This window comes from Ammospiza caudacuta, chromosome 4 (genome assembly GCF_027887145.1).
Source record: "Ammospiza caudacuta isolate bAmmCau1 chromosome 4, bAmmCau1.pri, whole genome shotgun sequence".
Classification (NCBI taxonomy): domain Eukaryota; kingdom Metazoa; phylum Chordata; class Aves; order Passeriformes; family Passerellidae; genus Ammospiza; species Ammospiza caudacuta.
Window position 1 is genome coordinate 62,055,687 of NC_080596.1, and position 24,472 is coordinate 62,080,158.

At 37.7% G+C, this 24,472-nt stretch overlaps 1 protein-coding gene across 1 annotated transcript in view; it reads right to left on the reverse strand.

Annotated features, from left to right (window-relative positions):
• CLNK (cytokine dependent hematopoietic cell linker) overlaps window positions 1–24,151 on the reverse strand; it is a 29,037-nt gene extending 4,886 nt beyond the window's left edge. The window contains exons 1-15 of the mRNA XM_058803808.1: window positions 24,112–24,151; window positions 20,774–20,808; window positions 18,144–18,306; window positions 16,368–16,444; window positions 16,028–16,073; window positions 13,828–13,856; window positions 13,475–13,494; window positions 11,890–12,018; window positions 8,953–8,980; window positions 6,177–6,195; window positions 5,076–5,139; window positions 3,935–3,975; window positions 1,377–1,510; window positions 983–1,060; window positions 696–851 (exon numbers count right to left, since the gene is read on the reverse strand). Coding sequence (XP_058659791.1) covers window positions 696–851; window positions 983–1,060; window positions 1,377–1,510; window positions 3,935–3,975; window positions 5,076–5,139; window positions 6,177–6,195; window positions 8,953–8,980; window positions 11,890–12,018; window positions 13,475–13,494; window positions 13,828–13,856; window positions 16,028–16,073; window positions 16,368–16,444; window positions 18,144–18,306; window positions 20,774–20,808; window positions 24,112–24,136 — 1,044 coding nt within the window. The 5' untranslated portion in view covers window positions 24,137–24,151. The remainder of the gene's footprint in view (window positions 1–695; window positions 852–982; window positions 1,061–1,376; window positions 1,511–3,934; window positions 3,976–5,075; window positions 5,140–6,176; window positions 6,196–8,952; window positions 8,981–11,889; window positions 12,019–13,474; window positions 13,495–13,827; window positions 13,857–16,027; window positions 16,074–16,367; window positions 16,445–18,143; window positions 18,307–20,773; window positions 20,809–24,111) is intronic.
• Window positions 24,152–24,472: the final 321 nt, after the last annotated feature.

Genomic DNA, 24,472 nt, shown 5'->3' on the forward strand with positions numbered 1-24,472 from the left:
TTGCAAGTATCACATTTTTATAGAGTTGACTTTCAGTTTTAATGAATTTTTTCTTGTGTGAAAGACTTGAAGATACAGTGTTTATCATTTAACCATATATGTAGAATAAGAATTAGACTTTTATCATGACTATAATTGAATTTAATTATGTAAAGAAGCTTTGCTCATCTAAAGGGATTTTCTAATTGAAATTTACCATATCTGAAAGACTGATTGCTAGGGACCCACATGATTTAATTGCTTCTGAATATCCATGACAACTGTTATCCTATTGCTTCATAGCACTAGGTCCTGCTGTCAGATTATGTGGAGCTGTATATATTTGAAAATGCCTGCTTAAATTATCACAAGTTTAAAAATATGCTAAAATAATATGTATACCAGAAAAGATAGAACTTCTCTTTCCTTTTTAGTTTGCAGGTGTTACTTACAATAGATAGAAGTATTGTAAGTACTTAGAAGATTTTAAAATTGATGAAAATATGAATTTCAGCATGGTATGCAAAATTTGGTATTAAATTATGTTGAAGCTGCTCGAATTTTGAGACACTTAAAATTCGGGTATTGTAAAAGAAACTTTAATGAAACAGCAAGTTTGTTATGTGGGAGAGTTTGTAACTAATATTTAGTATTAAGAACTTGTGAAGTCTAACATAAAAGCCATGGGCTGTAACAGCAGATGGGATTTTACTTACACACTCTCCTCTGAGCCCTGTTCCCAAGGCGTATTGTTGGCTCTCTTCCAGGAACCGTACTTTAATGTTGTATACTCTTCTTCCATAATAAACAACCAACACGTATGGTTCAGCCTTTGATTTCTTTGAACAATCTCTAACCAAGAATGTCTCATCCTGAATGATACAGATTTAAATTATAGATTGTATGATTAGTTCACAACAAAACTTGTATGCCATTGTGGACAGCTTACAGAAATTTTCCCCCAGGAGTTCACATCCCATGTTTTGACATAAATGGTACTTACAGTGTTTTTCTGTAACAGGATCTTCTCTGCTTTATGGCGATCGTATTCTCCAACATACCACTCACATTTGTTTAAATCCTTAATTTTAAGATAGCATAATCAGTGTATAGAAATTAACAACAAGCAGAATAAAAACCAGATTCTCTCTAATCTGCATTTAAAGCACATGCAGCACAGTATATAATGGTAATGCATCTATATTGAGAAGTCCTGTTAGGAATTGTTAATTAAATTAGACATTTACAGTCTTATCCATTGTTTCAAGAGCTCATATTGGACTTTCTCAGTCGTGCTGAACACCCACAGCTTTAAGAGGGGATCAGGGGTGTTTCCATATAGTGTTAATCTTGTTTCATAAAGACTTGTATTTTTATGTAGCAAAGCTGCTCTTTACCTTTTCAGTGGGTTTGGTAAGAGATTGCATTTCCTGTTCTACAAGCAAATGTTTTGATTTGTTTTTGCATGCTGCGTATGATGTAGGAGGTGGTGGCTTCTTCACTGTCAAATTATCTACACTTAATGTGGAACCTGTAAAAGTAAATTCAGAAGGAAAAAGGTTGCATTCTTAAAAGCTATAATTTAATTTTACACTATGTTTTACTTAGTATTTTTGAGCATAGTACTTTTAATTTAGAGTATTTTGATATTAACCTTTAAAATTTAGAGCTGTCTGTTAAGAGTGGTCTTATGCTAATGCCGCATCAATGATTTCAGATTAATGCCCCCAGAGATTTAACACATAAGATTCCTGATGGTTTTTAATTGACTTCAATCTGACAGGCTATCGTGGACATAGCAAAATAATAAACTGTAAATGAAACAGCAAATGCTAAATAAAATACTAAATGTAGGACAAGGATAGTGGTTCATTCTGTTCTACTTTCACCTTTGAGTCCTTTTATTTGTGTTGGATCCCAGTTGCTGTTACATTGGATCATATGAAAGCCTCCCATTATTCCATTGCCAACTAGGATTGTTTCTACCAAGCTGTTGAAACCTCAGATGATTCAGAAGCTCTGCCATGCTGCTGAGTTTCAGTTTTCTCTGTGACTTGAGTTAACAAATTCAGTACCAAGGGCTGAGGTTGCTCTCACATTAAGGAGAAGCTTTTGGTCTTTGGCTGAGTGTGCCTCTCCATGCAGTGCTGCTGGCACAGGGGCCTGGAGTAGCTGAAATCCTTCTCCCACAGCAAATGTGATTTGCTGTCTTTACAAGCTGGACCCAGCTACCCAGGTCTCTGTGGAGCTAAGGAAATGCAGGGGTTGGGTCAGGAGCACAAGAAGTCATGTAATACAGGAGGCTTGGGCTGACTGTGAGGATGCAGAAACAGCCTCAGAAAAGCAAGGGCTTCCTTTCAATGTAAAGATCAAATGTAATTTTCAGATATGTGACATGAGGAAAAATTGTTAATTGAAGATAAAAACCACCATATTCTGCTGTATAACGGAAAACAGTTTTGTGTTTTTCATGCAATGCTTGTGGGAGAAATGATCCAGTGTCTATTTTAAAAGTAAATGAGAAAAATGTGTTTATCAATGGCTTCCATCTTTTCCTTCTGGTTACTCTCACCAGAGACAGTGCTGTTTGTCAGGGTGGTATTTCATTGTGCTTTATCTGCTCATACTTTATCAGTTTATTATTGTTATGCTGGTGTGTAGCATATAGCAATATTAAATTTTACTAGGATGACTTTCTTTTAAGAGGGGGAGTGGTTTTCACTGCCTTTCACCGTTCCATTCATATTTGTTCATATTTGTTCCCTGTTCTGATTTATAACTGTGTTACTTCTGCTTTTAAAACAAGATAGCAATAGACAAAGAGCCATGATCTTTAGCAGGCAGTCAGTCTGTTCAGTAATGAAACCACTGTTCAAAGGGCCTGGCACCAGACATCAACCTTTTGTTTCTGCAATCACTTTGACTTGTCAAAATGTGATATATTCTTACCGTTCAGCTTATTGGATCATGATTTTTGCATTTTTGTTTGCATTGCATTTTTAGTGGCTGGCATCCCCAGATTTATTTTAAAGAGACCCCTCTGCTAGGGCCATAGTTGCTTTGGACCTGTGCTGTGTATTTTTTGCAGATCTTTTTCCTGGTGTGTCTTAAGGTGTGGGATAAGAAGGGTAAAATTAAAATTCTCTTGCAATGCTTATGTACCAAGTCTGGCTGAGAGGGAGCTAACGACACCTTGTCAAGAAATAAGATTTAATAAAATTAATATTTGTTCTTACAATATTCTTTAAGCCAAATATAGACTTTAAAGGCAATTATAGAGTAGCAGGGGAAAGGCTACTTATTTGTTCTCCCCCTGTTGCTTTAGGAGGGCAAGGAATTGACAGAGGAAAAAAGATACTCTGCTGTCCCAGAGAGCCTAAAGGAGCAAAAGCCCTGGTAAGGACGGTAGGAAGTGTCTGCAGTGGCAGCAGCAAACAGACACCTAGATGTGCTTTATGGATTCTGTAGAGAAGGGGTTTTAGTGTCCAGAGAAGGGTTTTTAGGTGTCCAGAGGAGAGTGTGTTTGCACCCCAGCACAAGAAGGAAGAGGCTCAATGGAGGGAGCCCTCCAGAATCTGGGAGCTGGGGCCTGTGAAGCAAAGCTGGGGGAGCTGGGCTTGGTTTGCCTGGCAGTGACCACAGTTAATTTGAATCCTACTTGACCTGAACACGTAATGCAGTCCATAGGTTCTTCTTGGTGGTATTTGCTTTTACCATAAGTTTGTGTTATGCAATCATAGGTTCTTGGCACAGCTTAGGGGTTTATTTTTTTTGATCAAAAAGGACATTTGCAGAGACAGTTACAGGAGAGTAAAAGTATGCTGTGTAGTCAAGGGCAGTAGGAAGTGCATTGAAAGTCCTCAGTGCAGACATACAAGCATAGCAACCTGAATCTCTTTCTTATTCTGATTTTTCCATGTTTAGTTTGGCTTTCAAAGCAATCTCTGGTTCTTACCTGATCTGCAAATGTTTTTAGAGCTCCGTGTACATTGAGGGCTAGGAAAAAGCAATGAATAAAATAATGTCAGAAAAATATTTCTTATAGTGGCAGTGTAAGAGTCAAATTAGAGAGCAATGCATAGCTGTGCTTCCCCAGAATACCCCTTTCTCTTACTGATGGCAGCTTTGGGCCTTCCCAGGTTTTGGGTGGTAATTTTGTATTTAGTGTCTTTTGACAGATTTTCCTTATTTTCTGAGCCACTTTTCCAAATTGCATAGAGTTTTAGGGGTTTTTAGTCTTCATAAAAGGATACACTGCATGTGTAGTAAAGCAGTGCTAATTTCAGGTGATGTTCCCAGTGCCTCTATAGGAAGGCCCAGGGAGCAGTTCCTCCCTGCCTCTTCTGATTTTCTAGACCACTCCTGAGTGGCTGGCCAGGTAGTATTTTGTTGTGTTACACCGGGAGGAATACTGACCAAATAACTTCTCACAACAGAAGCATAAAAAAGAGAATGCTAGGGGTCACAAATATGGTCATATTTGCTCCATACAGTAATTTTATCCCAGTGAAATGCCTTTATTGTAAACAATGTTGCATGAGAGATACTGTATTTGTCTAGGGAGGATGTTAAATCATTCATACACTTCCTATGCTGTCTCCTATATTTTTGTGTTTTGTTGCATATTTCAGTGGAATAGAGATTACAGACATTTAGAAAGGAAAGATTTGTATAGGTTAGAAAAACAAAGTAGGTCTAACTATGGAAGATTTCTGTGGAAGAATAATCAGCCTTTGGAGAGCCAGGTGTGTATCCTTTGTAAATAAAAATAGAAAATGAGGGGGAGAGGAAATTCTGAGGCTGGAGATAGCAGAACTTCTTTATACAATATATTTAACAACCTATCACAGAAATAGCAGCAGAAATGTAATACAGCAGCATGCTATTAAAGGTAAAAATTGGCTGTGCAATTACAAAGGCTTGAAAGAAATTCCCAAAGATGTTCTTGACATACATCAGGGCAAAAGATATCACTGCATGGCATCAGAAAGTGGTATCATTTTGCTGTTGTTGCACAGTGAACTGCAATTTTCTAGGGCAGAATGTTTAGTCTTTGAAGCATCCAGTACAAACTGATTAAATTCTTCTATTCCTACCTGGCTTCAGGAGGACGATGTTGTGCTTGAAAAGGTACTTCAGGTTTCTTCCCCAAACTTGTAACTGTTAGTAAAAAGGATAAGAACTTAGTATTTCCTCTTTGGTCTAACTGAGAGCACCTAGCATCTCCTGTGAAATGAATTAAGTAAATTCAGGGTACATCAGGGTGAGGCAGTTCAATAGAAAACCTTAAAGGGCTGTAATCAGTCTGGCTTGAATGAGTTAGCTAATGATTTCAGTGGGAAACATTTGGACTAGGACTGAATGTTACATGGGGGACATTACAGGGTTTGCTGATGCCAAATATGGCTTCACATAATAGTAAATAATGTAGAATGTTGAACAAGAAGTATGTGGAGAGTTCATCAATCCTTTTTATAGGACAGGATAGGCATTGAATTTATTAAAGCAGCCGATTCTATTTCTTGCTGAAAATCAGGAAATGGTGCCTTAATCCACAAAAGGAAAAGCCAGAGGAAATGATGAACTTATTAAATTAACACAAAGTATAAACAGCATGAAAGCCATGTAACCTGTATTTATCTTCAAAGTATTTTGGAGTAATGTTGTTTGTCATGGACCTTTGTGCATGTGGACACAGTGAGTGGTTTAAGCCTTTTCTTCAAACCTGTATGTACATTTAAAGAATTGACATGTTTTTAAAACATTGGAGGTTTCAAATTTTAAAAGAAAAAATTAGCTTTAAAAGCCTAAAGCTTTTAAAAAACTTTATTCCAAAATTCTCACCCTCAAATAATGGTAGAGCAGCAAGATTATCAGAAGGGTGATGTCCTCTGTGCAGATCTCTTTTGGAGTTTTTTTTAGGCACCAACACTCTTATTTTCCCCAAAACCATAAGACATTTGCTTAGGACAAATGTGTTACCCTGGCTCCCCAAATAGCTGTAGCTAAGGCCAAGTTAAGTTTCCTTTTTTCTGCTGCTTATCAGCAACTGTTGAGGTTTCTAACTCTCTCCATGCGTAGCAGATGTATATCTGGGGAATGTCTCTTGTTTCAGTTAGAATTTTAATGATATAATATTTTAGTTTTGGAATATAAAGAAAAGACAACAAATTATTATAATAATATTGAATACTGACCTTGCTGTCTTCCAGGTACCTGTATAAAATGATAACATAGTAAATATTTTTCTTTGGATTTGTAACTTGAATTTACCCCAACTACAGATCCAACTGTCCACCAGTTTTAAGTCATTTATAGACATTCAATCATTAATAACTGATCACTTTGTCAAAAACCTGGGCTGAATGCTGATCTCAGTCTGCTAGCAACAATGAGAATTATGCTTTTTAGGGGTGTAAGTGAACATGTGGTTTACTGCAAAGATCACTATTTCATGATGGCTACTGTGTATCAATTCAACTTACAATATGGTTTTCCTTCCTTGATCTTGTATTAAATTGAGATTGATTATGGCTGACTGGAGAGAACCAAAGATTAAAATCAGTCACTTCTTTTTAGGCTCCTTAACTGACAGCACAATTATTTTACTGTCATGGCAGGTATTTCATTCAAAATCACTGTGTGGAGAGTCTTAATCCAACACATTATGTTAAAATTAAGAATGATAGGTTTCTAAAGATTGGAGTTTGGCTCCTAAACTTGCACTGTATTTCTTTTTTATTTTGATTCACAGATAAAAATAATGGTAATATAAATTATTTTGATTGTTAATTTGATGCATCTAAGACTATAATGCATAAATATTAAAGAGAAAAAAAAAGTTTTTTTGGTAGGTACTGCATTTTGAACTTTCCTTATAAGTTACTTCCCCAATAATGTTTACTGATTACTTAGAAATTTTAAGTTTTATTCAGGCTGAACAAGACCTGGGCAGGTCCTAGCCCAAGGACCTGCTTAAAGCAGGGAGAACTGTGAGATGAGACCTGGGATCTCAGAGCTTTAACCAGGTCTTGCAAAACTCTCTGGGAAACCTCTTTCCATACCCTCATAATTATTTTTTCCCCTATTTCTGACTGAAACCTTCATCATTTCAAGACTGTTGCCTCTTGTACTTCCCCTGTGCACTCGGTGGTGCACCATGCTCTGCCTTGGACAACCATCCCTCAGACACCGGCTGGCAGCTGTTGGGCTCCCCCAGGGCCGTCCCTCTCCAGGCAAGGGCAGCCCAGTCCCACCAGACTCATTCCACAGGCACTGCACGTCCTGGAGACCCTGTGCTGACCCTCTCTGAGCAGTTCTGCAGGTGCTGTCCAGTGAGTGGTGAGTAAAGTAAAAAGGGAATTGTCCCTTCCCTTGTTCTCTTGGCAGTGCCTCTGTTGACACAGCTTGGTATGCTCTTGGCCTTTATCCAGGATACACCAGGGGCTCGTGTTCAGCCTTTGGTCCCCAGGTCCTTCTGAGCTGAGCAGAAGGTTTAGTTCATTCTTGGGTAGCATTTTGCCTTTGTTCTTTCCAATTTCAAGAGGCCCCTCAGTACCCTTTCCTGCAGCCTGGCTGGGTTGTGGTGAGGGGCAGTCCCTCTCTCAAACCTGCTCTTTGCTGTTTGAAACCCTGACAAGGGCACACTCTCTTCTCCAGGTCACACTGAAACTGTCTAGGCCTTCATATCTATAGGAATGGGAAGGGACCAAAATTAAATTTTATCTTTTCCGTGTCATGAGACACACTATTTCTCCTTAAGAAGTAACCAAACTAAGAGTCTGTTAAGAGCTGAAGTATTTGTGCAGCTGTACAGTGTTCAGCCAGAAATATTAATTACAGATGTAAGATATTTATTTTTCTTGGGAGTGTTTTCATATTTGGTTTGTAATGAGTCAGCATCCAGGAGAAGAAAAACCTTTTCTTTTTTAAATGGTGTCTTTTTTTCCAATATATCATTTTTTTTAAGCAGTAAGTGTTGACTACAATATTGCTATCAAACCATGTTTTTGTCACCATCTTCCATCTTTCAAACTAAAGCTTCTAACCAAGAGGAGTGAGGTTTGGGACAGCCTCTCAGTCAGAGCTGCGGGGAGGGAAAACTCAATGGATTTAAAATTTAGACAAGTCTGTAGATTTGTGCTTCAACGTGCTGTAGAAGGAAACAGTTGGGATTAAGTACCCTAGATTCCTTTCTTCTGTTCCCTTTAATGAGAGAAAAGTAAAACCAATTCAGTAGGAACACATTAGTGCAGGAACTAAAACATTCAGTAAGAAGCACAAAATGCTATAGATGATAACCTCTTTCCAAATTTTACAAACACTCTGCATGGTTGTAGGGACTGTATTTCTTAGTAAGTTTTATAGGAAACCACTTGTCATAACTAAACTCCTTTATTGCTAAAAAACCTCTGCTTTACTTCATTGGTCTGAGTAGAAAGTGAGTGGGGAAGGAGAGGCCAAAGGGAGCTGGGGGATAGCAGGCACTGTTAAAACTGGATTTAAAATTTGTCCGTTCTTGTTTCATATTGAAATGGGTCATCTTATATTTCAAGTATTTATATTACATTAATGCTATTATACTCCTCTATTGACCTTATAATTTCAGTTTTCTGCTTGTAAAAATGTATGTGGATTCTCTGTTTGTCTGAAGGAGAGTGCCTCCCTCTTCACAGGCATCCCCATCAGTCAGTTACAAGAGATGCTTTATGTGGATAGTTGGACAGGGAGCTTTGCACTGTACCTTTGTTTTTATTTCTGCAAACAAATTCAGAAACTGACCCCATCCATTCAGGAAGTAGCAGTATTGAAATTGCAACACACATTAAAGATGGACACTTTTATGACACAAAGCTAATGTGACTCTTACAGGTTTTTTAACCTGATAGGCTAAAATACTATTACATATACATACATAGCCATGGAATGTGTCTGGATTTTATGGTCCTAATACATACAAAGATGAATACTTACTGTATTTGATTTCCTAACAGATGAATGTCTGGAAAAGAAAGAATAATAAAAACAAAATATTTAATTATGATAAAATAAAAATCACTTTGAGTACATCATCAGTGATGATTACGTCTTGACAAGGGAAGGATTTTGCTATTGCTAGAGAAGTTCAGAGGCTGGTTATTTTTTACATGAATTATTTTCAGGAGAATTATCTTGGACCTCCCTAAAAAAAGAATAGCATCCACTGAATTCATTATGGTAAAAGACAACTTTGTTAAGGATTTATACTGAAAGGAAGGGAAAAAGAGGAGTATCAACTTCAGCACTTCTCATCTCATGCCAAAAAGTCTTATTACACATGTTAGAGTCAGCTATAAATGGAAGTAAGTTCCTTAAAGACTGAAGAATTTAAAAAGTGAAACATTTACAGAGCTGAAATGGAAAGTGTAGAGGAAAGGAGGTGCAAAACAGGGAAAGATGAGTGGAGAATGTTCCTCATGGCCCTGGTTAAATAGGTGTTAAGGTATTTTTCTGCCTTCTCCTGATATGCCTGATCAACAGAAGTATCCTTTCCTGGGAAGGAAATATTCTCCTTCAAAAAAAAAATGGATGAGGTATTGAGTCTGACAAATTCTGTTAGATGTTTTGGTTATGATGAAAGCTTATGGCAGCTTTTAGTAGCTTGTATCTCCTAATGAAAGAGGCAGGGTACCAGATTTTACAAGCTATTTAGCAACATAAGGTGTGAATAAGCATCTAGTAGTTTTTGGAAGGCTCTGAGATTTAGTCCCTGTTTAGCCTGTCTCCTGGACTGAAAAAATATGACAGTGAGATATTTTGCTAAATCAGTCAGAAGACAAAAGGAAGATCTGGTATAGGAAACCCTGGGAGCTATTTTTCAACAGGGACAAGGGCTCTCTTCCTCATGTCTGTGTTGAAAACATCAACCAACATGGAGGCCTGAGGCAAGAAATTTGGAGATTATCAGTACTATTCAAGAAGGCTAGGAGAAAGGAGAGGAACTGTTTTGCTTTGGATAGTTGTTTTTGTGTTAGTTTCTTCAATTTGTTAGTGTGGTCTCCAGGGCCATTCCTTAGTGTGTGAAAGCTCATATTCGGGACTCTGGGTGTGTGGTAAAGTTCCATGACATTAAAGATGTGCTTGCAGGGCTGGCCTCCACCTCCAAGGGACATGGCCCTTGCATGGCTTGCTTGCCACAGGCATATCCAAGTTTCAATCACATCAGAGCTTCTAACATACATTCCAGGACCTTGCACTTGCCTATTTTTTTATAAAGCTATTTTTTAGAGTGTATAAATAATGATGTGTTAAATCTTATAAGTCTTCCAATTTTTGTTGGAAAACAAGACTTGCACTCCTAAATCACATATTTGGTGGGACAGCTTTGCTTTCAGTCTAGCAAAGGGCTGTAAGCTGTGGTGCCATTGTCCTTCCCTCTGCAGCTCATGGGTCTGTTTTCTCCTTACAAAGCTGTAACTGGACTGAGGAGGGGTGAGAAATATTTTGAGTGAAGTGCTTGTAGGAAATTTGTCAAGTGCCTTCCCCAGATATTGTGTTGTCTTATTCTGTTCCACTTCTGTTTTACTCATGTAATAAAACTCCCTAGTACAACAGCCATGACCTGTATTTATATTACAGAATTTGGCTTTATAATAGGACCTTTTAAATCCAAGTGCTCTGCATACTGATATCTGCTGGCAGCGTGGATTGTAACATTTCTCAAAAAGCTTTCAATCTGTGCTGCCCTACCAAGGGAGGGGATCAGTTGTGGGATTTGGAACTTTGCAGCTCTATGCCAGGTCTTGCATCTGAATATGAAGCTACTTCATATTAATAAAATGTCTTAGCAAACAACATATTTTGGAACCTAAGCCATGAAAAAATTTAAGCACCATTCAGGAAAAAAACACAACCCAATAACCCATAATTAGAGCTCACTCATTAAATACATACTTTAAGCCAAAGATTATTTTCTTGATTTCTAAGCTTATTTTCCCCCCAAAGGATTTGAAGTGACGTCTGTAAAATGAAGCAAAATTCCATCCTGATGAGCTGAAATTGAAATAATTTAAGGGAGGATGGACAAGATTGACACAGCTTCTGGCTGCTATAGGAGTCATTTGAGCATCATAACCCCTGGATTTGTGTCATGCCTGTTCCCTGCATGTCCAACACTGAATGTGAATTTTGGTCACACAGCAGGCACGCATCTGCTTGTGTGGCAGTGAGCAGAGTGTGTTCCTGCTCATCTGGCCAGGTGTGTGTTTTGTGGAAAAAGCAACCGGACTCCTAGCCTGGCATGAGCATGTGCTGGGTCATACAGCTGGGCACGCGTGTTTGTGCCTCAGGTGGCTCATCCTCACTGCCAGGTCTTTATAAAAAAATAGGCAAGTGCAAGGATGCTGAATGCCCACGGGTGTTGTGTGGCTGAGGAGTACAAAATGCAAAGGGCAAGAAGTGATTTGTAGCTTGGACTCATTGGTCCCATGGGCTGAAGCCAGACTTCTGCCTACAGATGAGTCATTTCTTTTGCTGCATGTAATGTCTTTGGGATGTGGAGTGAGTTTCTGTATCTCTGGAGCAGTCAGTGTGCTTCCCCAGCACTTGATTCACTAACTGTGCTAAGTAAATAGCATTTTTGTACTTAAACGTGGTTGCAAGACCTCTAAATATTATTAAGGAAAAAAATCTTAAACGAAGTGTTCATGAAAATTCTGTGTGCTTTTCTACTCCTTTACCATTATTTTGTCATTTAAAAAAAAAAAAATGCCAGCGTCACATTACACTAAATACCACTTCTCTCAATTATTCACAGCTGTCTAAAGAATAACTTTCTTAAGCAAAGCAGAGGTATGACAGAAGTAAAATTTTGTGGTTTGAGCAGCGAGAGTGTTTTGATTCTCAGGGAACAAAGTGAGGAATGCACTGTACCTTGTGACTTCTGCTGATATTGGAAAGGTGGGGTCTCGGCTGAGCGTGTTCCTCTTGGGTAAGACCTGGCTGCTTATTCTTGGCTCTGGAGGAAGGGGCTGATACTGCTTTGGCAGCATCTTCAGAGGCCTAGAGAAGTCAAAAGAGACCTTGAAGAGCTATTAGGGAAAAAAGGAGGTGCAGGGACTGTGTTTTAAGCGCAAGTTCTGGAAGTAAGAGACTGGAATTTTCTGAGAGTATTTCCATGTATTTGTGCTGAGCCAAGCTCAGATCCAGGAGCTCTTCAGGGCCCTTCAACAGCAGCAGTAATGTTGGATAATATTCTACATTTGCAAGACATTACTGCACTGTGTGTGTGCCACTAAAGAGTGCTCTTGTGTGCCAAGTACAGCTCTGCAGTGTGGATATTTCCAGGTGGGTATGGCTCTGTGTATGGTCCACGGAACACAATCCAGTTTCAGACGCAGAGGAAAAAATGTTCTTCATCCCAGAAAACTCAAAGGTGCCATGGCCTGGTGTTTTCTGAGGGATGTGGACATGCCCTGTCTGTGCTCTGAGACCAGGCAGCCACAGCCCAGCTCCAGCTGGAAGCTGCAGCATGGAGAGGTTGGCTGGACAGAACTGGAGGGGCATCCAAAGCGCCTGGCAGAGCTGCCTTCAGTGGTGGGCTCCTGGGGAGGGAGCCTTGTGTGCCTGCACAGTACCTACCCAAATTAAGTCAAGTGAGAGAATTAAGAACCATTCTGGCCACTGTAATACAAACAGAAACAAATTTTTGAAATTTTATAGAATAATGGATTGAGAATGCTCTTGTTCCTGCATTAATACGGTTTTGAATTTGTGAAGATTTACTGCCCTTTTATGCTATTTCATATTTTTAGAGTCAAATATAAATATGTAATGCTAATAATATTTTAAAATTCTTTTTATGTTTTAGGGCAGTCAGTGTGGTCATGGAGGAATAAACTTGCCATTCCTAGATGACCTTTTGAAAGGATTTTTTAATTATAGCAGTTATTATTTGAGTTTGACCAAATCAAGAAGTAATTAATTTTTTATTTGTGGGCATATTCCACAAATATATATAGAAAAATATATTTGTGGAATGGGGCTTGATCTGTCTTCTGTGGGAGTAATGGAAATATTCCAGTTGATTTCCATACATGATTTAGATATGTAGCAAAAAAAAAGAGGCAAATTGATTTAAGTGAGAATGAAGTCAATATTATCACAGTGAACAGAGCCTAAGGCACGAATTCAATTGGTGGAATATTTTTTTTCCCCAGCAATTTATACCTGGGTTGAACCAGATTCAATATTTCTGGGCTTTTGACTTGTCTGCAGGCACAGCCAGGTTGGTTTTGAAGGCGCAGGCCTGAGCTCCTGCTATGAATGCTCAGAGCTCGTGTTTTGTTCTCCCTAATTCCACATCAGAACCTGTTAAGTCCAAAGACAGCCAGCAGTGGAAGGATGCTGGCTCACTTCCAGCCACCTCATTACCATGAGCAGCACAGATGGATGCGAGCTTCCATTAGCACTGAGTTCTCCGGGGAGCACAGGTAAGTGATCTCTGATGTGCTCTTACCGTGGGGGAGGTGTTGGCTCCTGGAAAAGAGAGGAAACAAAAATCTCTGTAAGCTTTTTCACCCCCACTTCGCTTACCTGAGAGAAATGTGGGGAATTTAGATTAAGTAGGCATGCCTGTGTCAAGAGTCAAAGGGTTTATGTGCTCTACAGCACAAAACATCATTCTGTAACATGGCATTTTAAAATCACTGAGGAGCAAAAGACATCCTCATGTGCATGCAAGTGAGGTAATGTAGACAGGAGTTCTCTTTTCCTTTGCCTAGTGCTAGCAAAATGGCAGCTTGCTTTAAAAAATCTATTAAATGGCAAAATAACCAGTAAAAAATTGAATTGATGAGAGATTCTGCTTACCTGGTATCCATGTAGTTTCATTCTTCCTCCTAAGAATAATTGCAAATAATTCTTAGTAGAGTGCTACCCAATAATTCACAAATGAAGTTGCAGCTTTATTCTGGTATTGTTGTAATTATTATGGGCAGTCCAACCCCATTCCTTGCCTTCCCCTGGCTCTACCTCTAGAACTCTGCTCTTGCTTTCAGAATTAAACATTTGAGGGTGATATTTATTCAGTTATAGTAAATTTAAATATTTTCCAGAGAGTTTATATGCATATGTATATATATATGCTTATTGAGTTGGGGATGCATTTTTTGTCTGTTTTTATTTTTGTATAGAAATTTATAAAAATACTGAAAACCAATGAATTCAGTTCTATTTTTTCAAATATATCAAAATATGACTTATTATTTAATTAGCATCTTACTACTAAAAAAAAATATCTTTATTTTTGCTATATTGAAATTATTTTTCTAAGTTCTACATGCTGAAATCCTAAATAATGCAAGGCACATGCAACAGATCTCGAGCTCTCCTTCAAATAAACCATAACAAATTTTTCTGAATAAAATAATGATACCTTAAATGTTCAACATTTCTAGAAAATACTGTTTTAAAAAGTCTTCTGTGCTATTTATGCCATCTTGTGGCAAGGCCACTTAATAGCACTGGGCATATGAAAAAATGTTTGGATATATTTAAAAACAGTGTAACTATTATGTAAAAATAACAGTGATCTCTATAAGCACTGTTCACTCAAGAAGTACTAAAAATATGTATCAGTTGCATTCTCAAACACCAGAGTTTAATTTACCTTCCTGTACTGGCTTTGGCTCATCTTAACACCAGCACACATCACATGGAGACATGTAAATCCAACCTACTAAATCCTGGTGGAATTCAGAGCTTTAGATAAACTGGCAAACTGTCCTTGCCTACTGATTTCTGCAGATTTTGAAGCTTGCTTACTCGAATTTATCTCAATTCAGCTTTTTTCCAGGCTACATGGGGATTTGCTCACAAGAATCAATCTAACCTTTCATTTTCAACCTATAAAGTGCTTTCTCATCATCTGTAGAAATTACTACTCTCTACATTTTGCATTACAGTGTGAAATAAGGGGGGGGGAAGCAAATGCTGTTTTACATTGAGTTATTTTTCTGGCTGGTCAAATTATAATACTTTCTAAAAATCAGCTGTTACAGCAAACACAAAAGGATCACATTTTCTTGGCTTGGCAATTGCAATTTTTGAACCATATTACCTTGTGTTCAAAGATTTGAAAATGGCAAGATAAAAAATTGAGTTTCTTTTCAAAGATAATAATATATTTAATCCTTCAGTAGCTCACTTCATGAGGTACTGCTATAGCCAAAGTAAATGAAATGCAAAAAAGTGTACGGAAACCTACTTTTAAAACAATCCTACAATTGAGTGAAATTGTCAATCAGAGGATTTTATATTTGGAGACTTCATGAAGTTCTTGAAGAATAAGATTGCCTTTCTCTGATTTCACCTCAAGAAACAGAACAAAAATTAAAGGTACATTTTTGACTGTAAATTAAAGAATTTTGAAGCAAATTTAGGATTGAAGGTTAAACAGCAGAGAAAAAAAAAAAAGCTAGGTGATGTACCCCACCATTGGCATATTCTGAGTAGGTCAGAACATTGTCCAAAAGCCTTTGTAAGTAGTCACCCTAGGATGTAAATCCCTAGTGGGAATTGGTAAACTTGGTATTACTGGTTAAAATTGGTTATTAGATTATGTTTTACAATATATTAATGGAAAACCACTGAGAAGGATGGGGAGTGAAAAATAATTATGTTATTAGAAGTAAAACCCAGCGGACATCTTGCAGGCTTTTGGTGAAAGAGTTCAGGAGACATTGGCTTCTCCCTGCCCCTTATGTCCTTACAACATAGCAAAAAGGAAAATCTGATTTTAAACTGAAGGGCCTTTTTTTCTCCCCTCATAGGAGCAGACAACTCCTGAGATAAAATAGATCTCCTTCTGTAAATAATTACTTCAGTGTTAGGTAGTTGAAAGAGTACTGCAAAATTTGCAGGATGATTATTTTGGAAACCAGCTGCTGTTCTGAAAACCGTGTCCATTCTGTCACCTGTAATCTCTGCCTATGTACAAAAGTTAATTATAGAAGTAGAAATTACTATTTCTGTTCGCAGAAATGGGTGAGGTTTTTTTTTTTAATTATACCTCTTACATTTGGCACTGTTCTCCCCTCCGGATCAGATGTGTGAATCTGTTAATAAACCAAAAGAAAGGTGTGATGTTAGCCATCATTCCAGAAGCTGTGGCCAGTGGAAAGGGTGCTGCTCCTGGCTGGGATGCCTCTGAGTCTTAGCCCAGCAGCCAAGGAGTGAAAGGAGGAGACAGGGGCATCTGTGCAAAGTGAAACAGGAACAGCTCACAGGAACTTGGGCTGCCTGCTGCACATGAACGTGATGTGGCCAGCACTTTAAATGGACTGCACTTTGGGGGATATTACAGAAAAGGGGAAATCTGTTTGTGGAAAAATTTTAGTATCTTTGCTTACAGCTGGGTGTTGAGGGGGCTGAGATGGGTTCTCACTCGCTGGGGAAGTGGTACCTGAAGGCCTTAAGCACCGTGTATCTGCAAAAGAGGAAGAAAAATCAAGCCTGAGTAATTCAGTAATATAATGTTTGAAGAAGGAGAGGTTTCAATGTTCAAAATGTGTTTTTCAGGTCAGGTCTCATCATTTATATAGCTTTTTTTTTTTTTTTTTTTCAGAACTTAACAACCATTATAGCAGCTATATTGAGAACATGAGCGTGATCCTGGTAACAGCTTTATGGTTAATGTCCCCACTGTGGTTATAAATAAAAACCTTCATAAGCTGGTAAACAGTTAAGGCAGACATTTGACCTTAACTGTGGTTAGATTACTGAATTTGTTTTTCATTTGAACCTTTGCTCTTGGCAATGCTGTTATGATGTTCTGGTTTTGTGAGGGTTGTAGGGGTTTTATTCTCTAGGTAGTATTTCAAGTTTTACTTTAGCTTTTAATAAAAAACTGCATCCCTGGCCATCAAAAAGAAATGCTCAGGTTGTATGCTAACATGTGTTTTTCAGTCATTAATTTTATATCTCAAGGGCACTTGTATTTATCTAAAGATGGCAAAAATTTTAGCATTGAATTTTACCCTTTTGAAAAATATTTTCAGTCCTTTCTTCGCTCCTGTATCTTGCCACATTATAGTTACTGGGCATAATACATAGGCAAAAAGTAGTTTTTTGTTTAATGTGTTTTACCTTAAATCACAAAACAAGAACTATGCCTTTTGGCCAGTTCAGGGCAATCTTACATAAACAACATAAGATGCTGACTGCTAAATGAAGGTTTTTACTACTAACCAAGATAAAAACTGTATTTGGAATTTACTTCAAGTTTCCAAATAAAATGGACAAATTAGTCTTGGAACATAATGTAGAATATCTGTTTTTCAGACTGATTGTGGTCCTTTCACACACTGATGAATTTACTCACTTTAAAAGACATCTATTTGTTTAGACATCAAACAAACTCCCACAAAAATGAGTAGAAAATGTGTTTGCTGAGTTTGATGTGAACTGAAGCAAGCTGTCTGGTTTATGGTTTCCAGTCTTTCTCATCTAGGACTCCCCCCTATTTTCTAAATCTGTTTAAAACCTTTAGAGTGTTTATATTGGATTGGAGCAATGCACAGCCAGGATGACATTTCACTTCCATAAATGGGATATTAATTGCCTCTGTATGTTTAGGCATTAAATGTGACTTAGAAAATCTTCAGTAAACCAGAAGGTGATTAAAGCAGCTACCTTACAAAGTTAAGAATGCTTGAGAAATACACTCACAGTAATTGCTTATTACTGCTATTTAAAGCATCAGAGAACTCCTTTAGAAAGGATACTACATTATCATCTGGAGGAAAGTTTAGTGTGTTCTTTAATATGCCTTCAATCTTAAAGGTTTCCAGGCTTAAATAGCAGTGAGATTTTGTGAAATGGCTGTGGGTCTGATCAGCCAGTTTTTTGCACATTCGGTGTGGAATGGGACAATAGAATTTATCTTGTGAAGGTAATATTAAAATTAAAGAGCAATGTGTAATTATTAATTTAGCATAATCTAATGAAGATCAGGGTAACTCGAATATGAAGAAGCAGACAAAGCTCTTCCCATGTTTCCACCTACCAGTGTTATTTTCCAGTTGAACCATTTAATTAAAAAAAAAATCTGGACAGAAAACTCCAGGTCTGTACTGCTCCTCTTCAACTCTAGGTTTTGCTGAGATTCCCCAGACAGAAAATGTTACCTGCATATTCAGATTCTTGTAGAGGTTTGGCAGGAAGGATTCTCAAAGAGTGAACAGCCTCCAGCACTGAAGAATTTACAGTCTCATACATATTGTCTTCCTCCTCAGATAGCTCAGAGGAAAGCTGGAAGTCACTCTTGCCCTTCATTGTCAAGTATTCACTCTGGAGAGAAGAGGAGAAATACAGATAATACAAATAGATCTAAGTTCAAGATTGATTTCAGTGTGGAAATACATCATTGCCATAACCAGACATTTTGGTGCATGGGAAATTTTCTGACAGAAACTGAAAGGTTGGAAAGTGGTTGAGGAAGTGGTTTGAGTGCCTCAATTTTTAATTTAGATTCATGAAGTTGCCATTTGGGAGACAGCTTAAATGTTTCTCTGAATTTTGCCTCTCTGCTCTTGAAAATATAATGAGAGTGTTTAACTTATGATCATTGCAGACATTTGAAACTGTATCTTTTATTATAATATTATCCATGTGGTATTTGTATTGTACTGACTGTTTACATATGTTACTTGCAAGAATATCTTAACTAGCTCATAATAAATGTCACACTTCAAAATAAAAACATTCAGTGTTTTGGGGAATTTGTGCTAACAAATGTGCAGTCCAAGTGATAGTGATAGTGAGTTATGTATTGAAGAGTGGAGTCCATGGAAATATGGTGCTGAGAGTGACTCAGGATGTCTCTGGATGTGTCTTTACACTTGTGTAGGTTTGTTCAAGGTTGTGTTATGGAGTGCTGCTGCATCCTTCATCTTCACTGTTCACTCACTGAAACACAACTGCTGCCTTCCTTCAGCACAGAGCCAATGTTGCTGCTGAGGAATCTCAACTGGGGGTACCCCATGCCTCTACAAGTCACATTTTGTTACCAACAGCGTAGGTGCATCCATGCACTTGGGTCTTCTTTGATGTTTCTTCTGAATTTGTTTTTCATTGAACCTTTCAAATTTATTTGATTCTCAAATTTATTCCCTGATGTTTGTTTTATTCTCATTAATAATGGGGAATCAATATCTTCCTGATGTACCTTCTACCCTTCAGTTAACTGTCCTTTCAGCTCATGCTTTTTCTCTTGAGTGCTAGAATTGAAGCCAATTTGTTTTACTCTCCAAGGACACGAAATAAATTGATTACTATCCACCTTATTTCAAATTTTATTATACTAATGCCTATAATTATATACTTTTTTATTATCCTCACTAAGCAAATATACTTTAAATCTTTCCTGGACTGTCAACCAACTTAAAAGACTTTGAATCTCATATCCCCAATGTTACTTTCCTGTGAGCACACTCTATGTTGTAAACATCTTTGTTACAACATGAGGCAGACCTTCCAGAAGTGTTCTTTACAGTACATTGCAGGGTGAGGTTTGTCTTTATCACAGTACACAAAAATGTCACCACACCCTGGACAGACCCTGCAGGTACCTGGGTTTTCAGGTTCTTCTCTGCACCACTCTTTCCAGTTCAATATCAGTACTGTCAGCTAGGCTGAGAGTGGCTATTTTTTCAATCAGTTGTGCGAGCACTTTCATCTAGATGAAATCACTTTCATCTAGACCAGGCATGTACTTGTGAGAATGTCTTCTGGGAAATTTCAGAGGCCTGATAAAAAGCAATATATATAATATTTACTGTTTTCTTTCTCATTATTGTAGTCGTATTTCTGCTGGAAAGGAAATTACTTTTAGTTTGAGGAATTGATGAGATGTTCTTCATGTCATATTGACAATTCTTTACATAATCAGACCTATTATTTCCAAAATATGCTTTCAGATTGACTTTGTTTAATAATCTTTCCAGGTCCAAATAAATCCTCAGCATTTGCTTTCTTTCTTGGAAGAAATTGTGGTTACCACTGTTCTTTTCCATAATTTTAGAAACTCAGGACTCTGGAGAATTCCCAAAGAGAATAAATTAATATCTCAGAAATTTCTTAAATAATTCTTTAAGTGTCTTAGCATAAGTAAATAATTTCCTGACCATTCTTTCCTAATTCTGCTCTGTGCTGTTTTTGCATTCTATTCGGAATTAATGCCATAGAGCATCTGATTGTTATTAATCATTCTGTGAAATCTGAAGATAAGTATTGATTGCATCAAACTTCTTTGGTCATCCTTTGTCCAACTTCCTTATGAAAACACAGAAATTACAGTGCTTTATTTTCATATTTTTGTGATTTAAAAGGTATTTTCAGTCTTTTCATATGCGCCTGAACTGAAACTCAAACCCAGATTTCAAATACAAATGGAAAGATATTGAAATGTCCTCTGTTTGCTTTTCAGCTTTCATTTGTATTGCTTACATATTTAATCTTGAGATTTATGACTTACATCCTTGTTCAGCCTGACTCCTGTTATTTTTACCTGATCTTATGATAAAGGTGTATTTTAGATTCAGCCCATAAATGGAGAATTGGTGAGTCACTTCACCAGTCTAGATTCCACTAAAAAAAGGTAAAAGTTCTCATCTATAATTTAAAATTCTTATGCCTTATTTTGCATTAAAAACCAGTGATGATTGCATTTTTGTTAGTATTATAGCCAAGATGATATTAACATACATCAGGAAGTGAAAAAAAAAGTAAAATTTTAGGAAAAACATGTGGTACTTACAGAATTAAAGGTGTTAGCAGGAATAGTTCTCTTTTCTGTATAAAAAGGAGAAAAGCTGTCAGCAGGTCCCATTCTGTTGTAAATTATAGCAGTAGCTAGTAACTTATATAAAGGAATAAAGTCTGCCAACTGCAGTTTTTAGAGTATTTATTTACAATATTTTAGAGATATGGAAAAAAGGACATGAAGCAGGTCCACCCAGGGGCTTGTGGACCTGTACAGTGCATGAGGAAGTAGCTGCGTGGAAATGGGATTCACAACCATGAGCACATCTAAGCCCGCCCCCCCAAAAACACCCAAAAAAGGATGTGCTTGAACTCCTGTCCCTCTCCTGAGTTTTGCTTCTTGGTGCAGAACTTTGAGACCTCTGGGACCCCTGGTCTGGAAATCCCTCTGTGAATAGAAACGTGTTTTGTTCTCTTCGAAGCAGAAGAAAATCCCAAATCTGGGAACGCTCCAGCTCTCAGGCTACAAACTGTTCTCAGTGGTGTTTGTGTGCCCATGAAGCTGTCCCAAGGTACAGCCAGGAGAGCATGAGCTACAGGGCCAAAGAGCTGCTCAACAGAGACTCCCAGCCTCTGCACTTCACCTGATTTACACATTTAACCCAGTGACTCTTTAATGCAAAACAGCCATGGGTATGACCTTGCCCAGTATGTGCTCTCATTCTGGACTGTTTCAATCCTTAGCCTGCCTGTAACCTCACAAATCTTGAATCTCTGGCTAGATAATGACCTGATTTCAAAAGCAGAGCATGAAAGTCTTTCTATCACAATCAACCAATAACAAATAATTACCGCATGTTGTAATGCTTAGGAAAAAAGGGATAATTGTGCACTGAAACACTTTTATGCTAAGGAGAAAGTTAAAATCAGAATTACTTCTTGTCCAGGGGTTGTACCCCATAGCTGAAGGGTATTAAGGACAGCCAGCATCCCACAACCCTCCCTTACAGCTGTGTTTTAGAAGAAGCAAGTTTCTGCCTAAACACCCTTTTTGCATTTGTCCCTCTGGTCCTGTGAGCCTGGTACTGCATATATTTGTATACCCCAGCAGATGGCATTGAATGCTCATTTATTCAGTATAGGCAGTACTTTAATCTCTGCTCGCAGGATCATTTCTGGGTGACGGGGAAGGAGACTTATTCATGCAAGCTACTTGTCTGATTTTCTGTTCAGTTATACTGGTGCTAATCAGAAGTAAACCCAGTTAAAGGTGATACCACTATAATAATAAAAAGGCAGTGTCTTAATTTGTAGCCTTTGTACTTCTGTTCATAAAACAAGCGTGGCTGATTTATCCTCAACAATTAAAAATGAGTTACAGTGATAAACATCAATGCTATTGCCCATGCATTTCATGGCTTAATGCTAAAAAGGGACTGTTCAACACAAGCCTGTGGGGTGATGTATTGCTATCTAGTATCAGTTTACAATTTGATGTCCAGGTCAGTTTATCATCTCTTCTGTTCTGCATGAATCACTGGAGATGGGATGAACTCCATCTGCCTTCTTTCTTCTTAAGCCTGCTTTGCACTGGGCCAGTGAAGGGAGCAGCCCTGGTGCTGCTTTTCCATGGGTCTGCCCTCTACATAAGGTAACTGCCCAAATATTTGCTGTGTGCTAGCTGAGGAGTGCAAACCAGTGAGAAACCACTCTTCCTGTTATTTAAGAATATAATTTTCATTATGAAGATGGTAGCTGCAATCAGCTGGACCTTCTGGCATAATTTTTTTCACTGCAAGCTAAATATTTAAAGCTGGCACAGGCTAGAGTCTCCTCAAGTTATAGGGGACTCATGTTTTATTCAGTCTGGAAATTTTTCATTGCTTTGCCTGAGAAATTGATATATAGAGACTATCACTTATAATAATAGTAAGATGTTATATTTCTGAGGCACACATGTGGGTGTGTTTCTGCCAGTTGACAGAGAATGCCTGAAGTCAAAGGACAAAATGGAAAAAATTATCTTCCCTTTAATTTGCAATGTAATAAAACAGTGTGTGCATTTTGTGGGAACATTAACGTTTCATGGTAACCTAAAAAAGTTTTGTTTAAAAGGGTGGCAGGTTAGGAATAAAACAAAAATCCAACATCAAAAATATGACCCTTTAAGTGGGAAAGCAGAAGGTAAATCTGTTCCCATTGGCTTCTCTGAATCTATGAGTGCACAGTTTTTTTTAGTCCCTGTGGTGTTTCAGTCAGTGGCAGAAAGGGATAAAGAATTGTGGGCTGTGATTTAATAAACTCTGTGATCCTGCAAGGGTGTATCCTAACCACTTCAGCAGAAAAAACCCTGAAGCTGGAAATGCTGCAAGGAAGAGCTGTGTAGATGTTTTCAGAGTGACTTTTTTTACTGTCTTGCCCAAAATTATGATGCAAAGCCTTGTCCTGCTCAGGTATGCAGGCATCTCCCTAAAGCATAAAGAGGGGCTAGACAAACAAGCCTCCTGAATAATACAGGTTTAATTGGAGTACCAAGTAAAAGATTAGGCAGGTTTCACTTCAGAGACATGAAAAAGGCGTGTGAATAAATACCAGTTATGGTGGGCATTTGGGCTAAGGCCAGCTATCCACAACAATAAAAGATTTACAGTTAGATGATTGATTGCTGGGTTTTATTTTTCCAAGAACACCTTTTTCCAGCCATAAACCTAAATCTTCTATATTGTATGGATATTGAATGCATTTAAGCAAACTAGCACTATAAAGATATGGTACATCAAATAAATTTATCTGGCTAGCTGTGCTATCTAACTTTTTAGTTAGATAATGTTATATGCTTTGCATTAAATGTTTCAGCTCAGCTACAGTTGTGAACTGCAGTATCATTTACAAAGAATTTAAGTAAATGAAGTGATTTGCTTTTGAAATTAATGCAGTTTAAACACATGCTTGCTACTGACGATAATCTGTCGGGGAAACAGGTTTAGAGATCCTATGTCATTGTCTTGTTGTTTTGGAACAGCAAACAGCAAAATACCTACTTTCAAAGGTAGCAGCAGAGGGAAAAGAGAAAGTTCCCTCAGTTTCTTTCTAGAAGCCATCAGCCAAGCTAATGTTTTCAGTCTGCATGAAGAGAATAACTTATTCCTAGTTTTTTGCAGTGTATACCATCATGAAGCCAAACATTTTTTGGTGCACAGTGGAAGCAAACATGTTTTAGTTGTCTGCATTAGTGGGTATCCCCTTAGTGGATATCCATTACTTTTCATTTTTTCTACCAATTCATTTTAATTTTTATGATATTAAAATGTTCAGATCTATCACAGACTTTTACTGGCTCTGAGTAAGAAACAGGCTACAGTACTTCCTTTTACAGCAGTGAACGAATTTTACCTTTCCGATGTCTATTTGGATTCATTACTTCATGTATGTTTGGCCAAGATCTAAATACAGAAAAACAGAAAAAAAATCCCCTTAAATACTAGAAATTTCCTTTGTTCTATGAAACTTCTAAAGAATCCAGTTTAAATTAATGAGTGAAAGTTGCAAGGATAAAGAGTGCATTTGAGAAATGACTTTGCAGATTTGGAAATTCAACAATCTTGGGTCAAACCTTACATTTTATGTTCACTTACAGCTCCAAGTTTGTTGCAGAGAGCTCTACTCATTTTGCAAACATTCATTGTAGACATAAATATTGTAACAGCCTTATTGATGCTTTACATATTCAGTGTATTATTGGAGGGATGAATTT